We start from the raw sequence: 10879 nt of genomic DNA, 5'->3' as shown, positions 1-10879 counted from the left end.
TGTAGCAAATCACACCAGTGAATTTGTTTATTTATTGGATAATAGAACAAGAAGCAAGCAGAGCAAGCGAGACGAGGTACATGCATAGACTGCTTCATCAGCCCGTACGTTCATCACGGACCAGGCATTTCTTATTTTATATAAGAAGCGTCTAAACAACACCAAAGATATATAATAAGCACCCGTAATTTGATAGTAACTGCGGAAGCTCAAGTGGTTTTGGGGGCCTTGTATTCGTTGAGGTAGGGCATGGTGGTAAGCCCCTTCGTCATAAGCGGCTCCACCGTCGCCCACACTTCGGTCTTCTTGGCGAGCTCCTCGATGACGCTGCTAATGTCTTCATCGACGTTGTACCTCATGGTGCTGATGACCTCCTCCGTCGTCGGGCCCAAGTTGACCGAGACGATGTCGAAGGCACCATCACTGCCGGAACTCTTGACACGCACGAGGGTCGGGCCACTGAATAGGTTGTGTTTGCAGGCCAAGGCCTCCTGGTACGCCCCGGATAGGAGCGCAGCCACGTAGTAGCCACCGAGCTCCGGGTCCAGCGGGTGCAGCGGCAATGTCTCGCTCCCGCCGATGAACTTCTCCATCTTCCCGTCACTGTCGCAGGTGATGTCGACGAGCGTGCCCATGAGCGTCGGCTTCTCGTCGAGCCGGCTCACCGGCATCATCGGGAAGAGCTGCCCGATGCCCCAGAAGTCGGGCACCAGCGAGAAGACGGAGAGGTTCATGTGGTAGTTGTAGATGGTGCTGGAGTCGCCGGTGACCCTCTTGGATAGCTTCTTGCCCAGCTTGTACATCTCGATGCCATGCTTTTTGAGGTCTATAGCGTGCGAGTACATGGCCGCCGCGCCGTTGCCGCCACGAACTGCAGCTCTCGGCTGCTTCGAAGAGAGGTCCTGGATCTTGCTCAGCAGCTGCTCAGGGGTGTCCTCCTCTTGCGGCTCTGGGATCGCCGAGAGCGCTTCAAGGATGATCATGGAGTGGTGCGACACCATGGCGCGCCCGCTCTCGGTGCACAGCACCGGGTGCAGGACGCCGTTGTACTCGCACTTGAGCCGCACTGCCTGCACAATGCTGGACGCGTACTGCTCCAGCCCGTACGCCACCGACATGTCGGAGCTTCCCGACCGGGTTCCGTCGTAGTCGATTCCGAGCCCGCCACCACAGTCCAGCGTGGTCATCTCCGCGCCGAACTTGTTCACCAGGTCGCAGTAGATGCCAGCGGCCTCACTCGCTGCATTGTACACTATCTCCGTCGTCGGGATCATGGAGCCGACGTGGAAGTGCAGCAGTTTGAGCCACTGCAGCTTGTCGATCTTCTTGAGCTTCTCGGCCACCTCGTAGATCTTCTCAGCGAGCAGGCCGAACTTTCCGTGCTTGCCGGCCGTCGACCCGAAGTGGCCTGGTATCTTAGTGAGAAGCTTGGCGCGAACACCGATGACCGGCTCTATTCCCAGCTTGTTGCTCTGCTCGATGACGATGTCAAGCTCCTCCTCCATCTCCAGCACGATGATGGCGTTCAGGCCCATGGCTCGCGCCGAGAGCGCGAGCGCGATGTAGTCCGCATCCTTGTAACCATTGCATATCAAGTAGGCTCCAGGCTTGGCTTTGGTGAGGCAGCTCATTGCGATGAGCAGTTCAGGCTTGGAGCCAGCCTCGAGCCCATAGCTCTCGCTGTAGCCGAAGTTAATCAGGTCCTGCACAATGGTCTTGTTCTGATTCACCTTGATCGGGAACACGCCCTGATACCTGGACATGTACCCGGAGTTGTCGATGGCGCCCTTGAATGCAGCATGGAGCGAGTCGAGACGGTTCTTGAGCACGTCGGGGAAGCGGAGGATCATGGGGAACTGGACCTTTTTCTTGTCATTGGTGGTGGTCGCTAAAGCTTTCACGATGACTGAGTGGACGTCGATCTCCTGACCGGGCATCGTCTCACGGCCATGTGGCTTAGCGCAGAGGTGGCCCTCCGCGTTCACCGCGAAGTAGGGGTCACCCCAGCCGAGGATGTTGTAGAGTTCGCCGTAGTTCTTGGCCATGATGGAGAGAACAGCTCGCCTGTCCCCGAAACAATACGGTGGTTTGGTGAAAACTTTTACATACCCCAAAATGGATAAATATAAGCCTGGTTAAGCTAAATGAACTCAATAACTGTGTTACTGCCTTCTCCGGCTCCATGGTGTGATTTTTTTCTTCTTCTGTTGAACAACTTTTTTACAGAATGATGCAATGTTATATTCCCCACCCCTGCGTTTTCCCCCCCAGATTTTCCACCGAATTTTTGCAGAATAAAACTGAAGACATAACATTCTTTTGCCCCTCTACCAGTGTCATACAGCCAAAATCGAACATAACGGTGTCTTGAAGATAAAGCATAACTCTTTTAGTGTCCTGAAGACAACAGCCAAAATCGAAAAAAAAAGATTTGCCTTACAATATTAATTAGTGAAGCCAACATCCCTTCAAGATTTAAAATCTTTCCTGATGGTTATTCGGGGCGATTATTGTTGTCGGAATCTTTTCTTCATACAGGACAATGATGTTTCTAGTGTAATCCAAATCTTTTCTACGACGCAATAAATAAATAAATGGTAAAGTTGTCGACTATGTCGAATCTGAAAAATTATAGGCACTTGAAAAAGTTGTTACAAAGGTACATCTAAGTAAATGTTAGTAACGTAACGGTGTAATCTGCATCCCGTGAGATCTATTGATCTATCTCATCATGCCACATACATGCAACTAGAAAGGCAATATAAATCCTTTGATTTCGTTAGTAGATGGATAAATTGAAGAGAAGACTCCAAATAGAGAAGTAATCATAGAATAATACCGTAACGGCAGAAGGTCAGGGGAGAACTAGAGATGACTGGATTTCAGTGTATGTGTTGTGTGGATCGTAGACCAGACCTTCATCCATTATATAGGGGTCTGAAAAGAGTAAAATATCATATTTGCCCATGGTAGATGATTAAATATGCGCCCAATAATTCGTTGAATAAAATGACAACTCTCTGGTTATAATTACACAGAAGATCATGTAGTCTCAATCCGAAGATCATGTGGTCCCGTACTCTCGTGATCTGTAAAGGCTAAAAGCCGCTTGTGTAAACTTTAATGGTTCATAGTACTGCTACTCTTTTCAGTACCGATTCACTAATAATTGACAGTGATAATATATTACTATTAGTTCGTAATTCAAGTCATACATAAAAAATTATTATCATTACCGGTTTATAAGTCCTAGATGTACTTAAAAAAATTAAGTCAATAAGAACCAACAATAATATTGATCATCACTATCAAGTTATTGTTGTGAAACAGTAGTGACAATCAACTTATCACTGTCATTTCTTAACTAGATTCGACAGTGGTACTAGTTTATCGTTTCTTAATTAGATCCAACGGTGATACTAGTTTATAAAAAGATGTAACTTTTAATAATCGGCAGTGATAGCTTAAAAACCATATGAATTTCAGCATCCGCATGCTCGGATTTTCCGAACGCCTTTAAATTTCACTCAAACTCTCATCTCACTCGCTCTCACTCTCACACTCGATCTCTTCCCCTCCATTGCCGCCGTGATGGATTACCCACCACCTTCTCCTTCTGCGGCCACTCCACCGCCACCTACGCCACCACCTTCTCCGACCACGCTACCCACACCTGCCCCATCGTCCAACGGCGCTGGGACAAGGCGCGGTCCTCGGACTCCGGCAGAACGGCGAGGTCCCTCTCCGAGGATGAGGTTTAGGACTACTTCTTCGATGAGTTGAAGACAAAGAGCCTCCGGAGCTCGGATGAGGAAGAGGAGGAGGAGGCCAACATGCGGAAAGACGCCACGGACTACGACGAGGACGATGACGGCAACGACGAAAATGACGACTACGACTACTTTTCTTCGTAGCCAACCCAAATGGTAGATGCGTGACGTGTGACCGTGTCTTTTGTTTTTAATGTATAATGATGGAGTTAAAAATTATAAATGACTTAATTATATATTAGTGCAATTTAAACTAGTAATTTTTTAGGTTAGTAATATAAAGCTCGGTTAAAATATTGCATGTCTGTTTAAATCTATTTTTTTATTAAGTATCATTACTGATTCATATATAGAACCGGCAATCATAATTAAATCAAATCAAGAAACAACAGTGATAGATTATCACTATCAATTTGTGGTACGGTTCTATCCAATAGTGATTATTACTCTCGTTTAATCACTGATGGTTTAATAATGGATAGTAATATTTTTTTTAAATAATAATAATAAACTATTTATATAGTAGTGTAGGCAGTACAGTCATATCAAAACTACGAAGAGATGCTCATAGTCGTAGTATGTCTCGGTGGCCGCGTTGAAATGTCTACAAGCCACATTTGCCACTCTAAATTGTCGGTCGTAAAAAACATTTGGATCATGAGGAACCATCTGCAAAATGCCTAGTATCTGATGAGTTGTTCAGTAGCCGACACAGTAAAGGTCCAAACCGTGACCGATCGGCCAACCGCGTGGGCCTCGGCTCCCACGCGCTCACTGGTCCTCTCTGAGCTCTTTTTTATTTTTATATCTTTTAGTATAAAAATCAAATAAATATACTTCGAATAAAAATATTTACTCGGAATAAACGTTTACCGCCACTTATAACGTGGTTAGACCCATACCATCTTAAAAAAAAGATAAATAGTTCATTAGACCCTTATCATCTCATAAGAGGACCGTTAACATACGGGTCAACACTATCTATCGGAGTACTATTCATAGATCAATTTTCAATCGTACCTTGCTCGTAAAACAGTGATATTTTATTGCTCAAAAAATTCTAAAACTTTTTATATGTGTTTCATAATCCATTTGTAACCCTATTTAATTGAATTCACCCAAAAAACCTATGTAGAATTTAAACTAAAATTCTCCAAAAAAGACTACTTTATAATTTCGAACAATGGTTAGAGACTTAAATAATTTTTCAAAAATCTAAAAAAATCCACTAATATCCTTCTTATGTGATACTAAAATTGTTTGTAGCCCTAGGTTATATGGTGAAAAATATGTTACTTTGTAATGCTCTATTTATATGTATTTTTATTATTTTATGTGATATTCTTCTTTTAATTCAATTTGAATTCAACCCCCTGATTGCGCTAGGAACTGTTCATAACTCTATTTCTCGTTCCATTTTCTCTGTACAAAACAGTGGTGTTCTGTTGCTCTAAAAATTATAGAACTTTTTTTTACTTGTTTCATAACCCATATGCAACCCATTTTAATTGGGTTCACCCAAAAAACTATGACGATGACCCTTTACTGCACCATTAGACAATACTTTAATTTGTTTATGTTATTTCTATTATGTCATTATCATGTCATGTAGAATGTTTATTTCGGTATTATGTTATCATCCATATTTTTATTACATGTGTTCTCATACCATCACAAAGCGTAACATCATGCAATCTTAGCCGCTTTCAAACGTATCTACGTGCCATCCTATCAAATAATAAATTGTTGGCTTGCAATTTTCTACATCAAAATCATTCGTATTACAAACCCTACCACTAGTACACGTAGAAATAAAATACAATGTTACATGATATGGTACAATTTATTCAATTACAAATAACATGTTCATGGCACACGGACGAAGGATCAATGTTTAAACCCCATGACACACGGATGAAAGATCAATATTTGAACACTGAAAGAATCTCCTCCTATAGGTTTCAAGCTCATGGGATACCTTCATTTCGCATGTAGTACCGCACTTGTACAATGGCGGTGATATAGCAAACGTAGGCATACCGGAGCTTGTCATCTCTTTACTTTGGCTTGTGTTTGGGGCAGGTAACATACGTAGTTCAGTATTGTCTTTTATAGTCGTTCATAGTATCACTTACAAACACACACTGTTGCAACCACACCCAGTAGCACATCACCTATGTCGTAAGTCAGACTTTAGATATGAAGTGACCAGGACTCATCTTTAAACAGGAAATAACAACACCTTGCTGCCAGCAGAGTATATCTGTCGTGACTCACACTTTAGACACGAAAGGACAACATATCTGCCGTGAAGCAGGCTTTAGACACGGAGCAACCACATGACTCAGCTTTGTACAGAAAAGATGTGAAGAGAATATAAAGTTGTGAACTGTACTTCTACCGCAGTCAAAGAGTGTATATGTTTGAATTCAAATTGAATTAAAAGAAGAATATCACATAAAATGATAAAAATACATATAAATAGAGCATTATAAAGTAACTCATTTTTCACCATATAACCTATGGCTATAAATAATTTTAGAAATTAGTTTATCACATATTAAGAATATTAGTGATTTTTCTAGATTTTTAAAAATTTATTTAAGTCCATAACAATTGTTCGAAGTTATAGAGTAGGTTTTTTTTTAGAATTTTAGTTTAAATTCTACATGAGTTTTTTATGAATCCAATTAAATGGGCTACAAATTGATTATAAAACATGTAAAAAATTTAAAATTTTTAGAGCAATAAAAGACCACTTATAAAAATAAGATACGATAGAATACTCCGGTCGAGTACTGTTCACCCAGGGTGAGCGATAGACGTTTATTCTTATAAATATTTTCGTTTAAAATATATTTATTTAATTATTTATGTTAAAAAATATAAAATTAAAAAAATGGGTCCTCTCACGCATGCGTCGCCCCACCGTGGACTGCTGTACGCCACACCGGGCCAAACCAACCAGACCGAAGCACCTCACCAAAAGAAAAACTCAGCCATGCGTACCATGCGTGCATCACACATGCATGCATACTTTTTCTTTTGTTTATTCGGCCTCATCAATTCACCTGCACATCTCCTATTCTTTTCTTTTCTTTATTCCAATACACAGATCATGTATCAATAATTCTCTATACCACACGTACACACTGCACCGCATACTGTAACATCTACTTATGCAATCTATCTTCATCACACTGTATCCGTGCACATCTAATAGTGTTATCATTTTCATGTACATATTCCTTAACCTGACATCCCGTATAACTTTCTCACGGTATTGGTCTTAGTTTCTGTAAATCTAGTTTCGCTCTCATCACCAACCACATCCACCATATAAACGACAGCTACACATAAAAAATAAACAACAATCCAAATACAAGCTTCACGAATTTGCTCGCATCAATCTGTATTTCCTTTGTTTAGTTGCAGTTCATTGTCGCGTCTGATTTGTGATCCGACCGAACGGATGTACTATTAGATTTTTTTAAACCAACGATGTCCTATTATATTTCTTTGTTTTCGGTTCTGTCGTTCGGTGTTAGATACTAGCATCGCCGATGCACATCAATGAAAGTTTGTAGAGCAGTGTTCAGGATTGTTTTTGTTTTCACTTTTTCTATACTTCAATAGCCTGAATTTTCCGGTTTTTACAGTCAAAGCTCGCCTCCTCTATTCTGTTCTCCGCCGGCCACGATTTTGAGTTTGCGGAGTCAGGTTTCGGGGTTGGAGGGAAAATAATTTTATACAAACCGTCCTACAAAAGATCATTTACTTTTTGATAACATGTTTTTATTCCCTCTTCTTTTTAATTTAATCATTGAATTATGAGATATATAACGTGAATAAAATCTCAAAAAATACTTGAAAAAGATACCGGTTAAAAGTGTTCTTGGACTTAAAAGGGTGGCCCGAGACAGCTGGCTGACTCATTGGTGTGATATACGCGGGGATGCCGAGGGGACACGAATCCGGCAGCAGGATGCTATCGGAGCCGGGAGGAGGAAGGCTGGACGGAGGAGCGTGTGACAATCTGGTGGAGAAGAAAGAGAGTTTATGCCTCGGATGGGAAGAAGGAAGCATGAGATTTAATGGAACGAGATCCATTCACCGTAAAAATTTGAAAAAAAAACTTCATGAAAAATAGCATCTCCTTTTTTTTTAAGGAAAAGAGTTTAGGTTCGTAATTTCGTCTTCACGGGAGAGAACGAGGATGAGTCAATGAGAAGCCTCATATCGGATTAGCAGCGCCTGCACGCCATGGTACTACATCCATTTTTATTTATTTCTCACCAATTTTTTCTATAATAATTTTAACCTTCCGTTTTTTCTATAAAAAGATAATTATGTAAAACTTTCGTATTATTAGATTTGTCGTGAAATGTACTTCATTAGTATTATATATTTTGAAATATTTATAATTTTTTGAAAAAATATAAAATCAAAATTGCTATAGTAAAAAGTTAGTGATAAATAAACAAAAATGAAGGTATTACATGGCATTTTGAGTGCTCGTTGGCAGGTGCAGAGATGAAAAATGTCATATCAGATTTTTTTTTATATCTTATTCTTGCAGTCGGTCCTATAAATTTCAGTTCTTAGGAGTAAAATTATTCTCAAAACATACTTGAATTCGGATCGGAAAAAGGCAGAAAGAGACCATGTCTGTTGAGTAGAACACCTCTGAATCAAATTTTATGTGAGAAGTGATTCTTAAGAAAAATTATTTTGTATTAAAAATTAATTTTTTAAGATAAACTTAACAGAATGAGTGATTCTATGAAGAAAATGAATGAAAACTAACTTTTTAACTCTATGTATTTAGCATATTAGAAAAACCACTCCTACAAAATCATTTCCAGAACTAAAAAACTAAAAACAAGTATTTAAAAAAGCAGCCACTAATTTTACTCGGATAGATAATATGAGAACCCTACCAAACCGGTCCTAGCAAACCACACCAGTGAATTTGTTTATTTATTGCTTGTATCGCCTGTTGTCGGCACGGCAACGCAATATATAGGACGGCACAACCACGTGGGCCACGTGGGCCTCGATTCCCACGCGCTCACTGGACCTCTCACGCATTTACAGGTGTAATCTATCTTGACCCTACCATGCGTCGCTCCACCGTGGACTGCTGTGCGCCACACCGGGCCAAACCAACCAGACCGAAGCACCTCACCAAAAGAAAAACTCGACCACGCATCACACATGCATGCATAATTTTTCTTTTGTTTACTCGGTCTCATCAATGCACCTGTACATCTCCTATTCTTTTTTCTTTTCTTTATTCCAATACACACATCCATGCATCGATAATTCTCTATGCTCCCTTAAAAAATTAACTCCCCACGCCACACGTAACACACTCCACCGTAGACGTAACATTTACAGGTGTAATCTATCTTCACCTACCAATTTATCACATCACCGTTATATATCTTATAATATGATCATCTTTAATACATTCCTCTTCAGAGTAACATCTCATCTGACCTCTAACCACAATAATCTCAATTTGTCTCTAAAGCTAGTCCCTGCCTTATCCAGATCACATCCGCTCACAAAACAACACCTACATATGAATAAAACAAACAACCAATCTAAACCTAACTTTCACAAACTTGATTCATATTGATATATCCTTTGTTTGCAGTTTATTGTCGCGTCTGATTTGTGATCCGACCGAACAGATGTACTATTAGATTTTTTAAGCCAACGATGTACTATTAGATTCTGCACTGTCATTCAGTGTTAGGCACTAGCATCGCCGATGCACATCAATGCAAGTTTGTAGAACAGTATTCAGTAATGTTTTTTTTTTCACGTTTTCTACACTTCAATAGCCTGAATTTTCAGATTTTTACAGTCAAGGCTCGCCTCCTTCGAATCTGTTCCCCGCCCGCCGCGATTTTGAGTTCGCGGAGAGGGGTTCCGGGGTTGGAGATGTTCCTCGGACATACGTTGGGATGGCGATGATGAGTTCGCACGACGACGGGCGCGATTCCGGCAGCAAGGATGCTGCCGGAGACGGGAGGAGGAAGGCTGGACGGAGGAGCGTGTGCCAATCTGGTGGAGAAGAAACAGAGTTTGTTCCTTGGGTCGGAAGAAGAAAGCATGAGATTCAATGGAACGAGATCGATCGGACGAACCAGTCCATTGACAGTCACAAGTTGAAAAAGAACTTTATGAAAAATAGCATCTCCTTTTTTTTTTTGAAGGAAAATAGTTTATGTTCGTGATTTCATCTTCACGAGAGGGGAATGAGGATGAGTCCATGAGAAACGTCATGTCGAATTAGCAGCGCCTGCACGCCCTAGTATATGGCATTTTGAGTGCTCATTGGCAGGTGCAGGAGATCAATCAATATGAATATGCATATTTAATATGAATATATACAAATTGAGATGTTCGTAAAAATATAATAATTAACTTAGTTTATCCAATCTATCCCACAAAATAGAAGGTTATCTTATTCTATTCACCATCGTCACTAACTAAATAGAAAAATAACACATCTAATTTAGCTTACTAAATAAAAACTAACTTCTTCTATAATTAGAGATAACCTTATCGCTTAACCAGATCGACCGGACAACCGCGTGGGACACGCGCTCACTGGTCCTCTGACGCATGCGTCGCCCCACATGCTCATTGGCAGGTTAAGGAGATTAAAAAGGTCATGTCAGATTTTTTTATATCTTATCTTATTCTTGCAATCTATAAGATTAATTTCAGTTCTTAGGAGTCAAATTATTCTCAAAACGTACTTGAAATTCGGATTGGAAAAAGGCAGAAAGAGAATAGCAAACCACACCAGTGAATTTGTTTATATATTGCTTGTATGGCCTGTTGTCGGTACGGCAACGCAATACATAGGCTGACACAGTAAGAGTGTGTTCGGTTAGGTGATTTAGGGTGGAGTGATTCCCATGCAGGTAAACAGTACTCGTCCGGAGATCTGATTAGAAGACACACAGTGAATGGCATCATTCAACTAAGTAGAATATTCCTTATGTCCCGGGTCGCCTAGCTAGTCCGTGACTCCTCAACCCCATCCCGATTAAAGTGGATAACTAGTGGGTCGGATAAACAGTATCCAT

At 40.9% G+C, this 10879-nt stretch overlaps 1 protein-coding gene across 1 annotated transcript; it reads right to left on the bottom strand.

The window, feature by feature from the left end:
• On the bottom strand, positions 1 to 2935 carry LOC133919377 (arginine decarboxylase 2-like). The gene is made up of 2 exons (XM_062363752.1): positions 2840 to 2935; positions 1 to 2064 (listed from the first exon to the last, which is right to left on the bottom strand). The coding sequence occupies exon 2, from the start codon at positions 2043 to 2045 to the stop codon at positions 210 to 212; it is 1836 nt and encodes a 611-aa protein (XP_062219736.1). The 5' UTR covers positions 2046 to 2064; positions 2840 to 2935; the 3' UTR covers positions 1 to 209.
• Between the last annotated feature and the right edge of the window lie 7944 nt (positions 2936 to 10879).

The sequence above is a fragment of the Phragmites australis genome, chromosome 5, assembly GCF_958298935.1.
Source record: "Phragmites australis chromosome 5, lpPhrAust1.1, whole genome shotgun sequence".
Taxonomy (NCBI): Eukaryota; Viridiplantae; Streptophyta; class Magnoliopsida; order Poales; family Poaceae; genus Phragmites; species Phragmites australis.
The sequence above is the reverse complement of the archived record's forward strand: the minus strand, read 5'-3'. Positions and strand labels throughout refer to the sequence as shown.

Bases quoted from the DNA above. Each gene is read 5' to 3' on its own strand.
- LOC133919377 (XM_062363752.1), bottom strand. From the start codon at position 2,045: ATGGCCAAGAACTACGGCGAACTCTACAACATCCTCGGCTGGGGTGAC.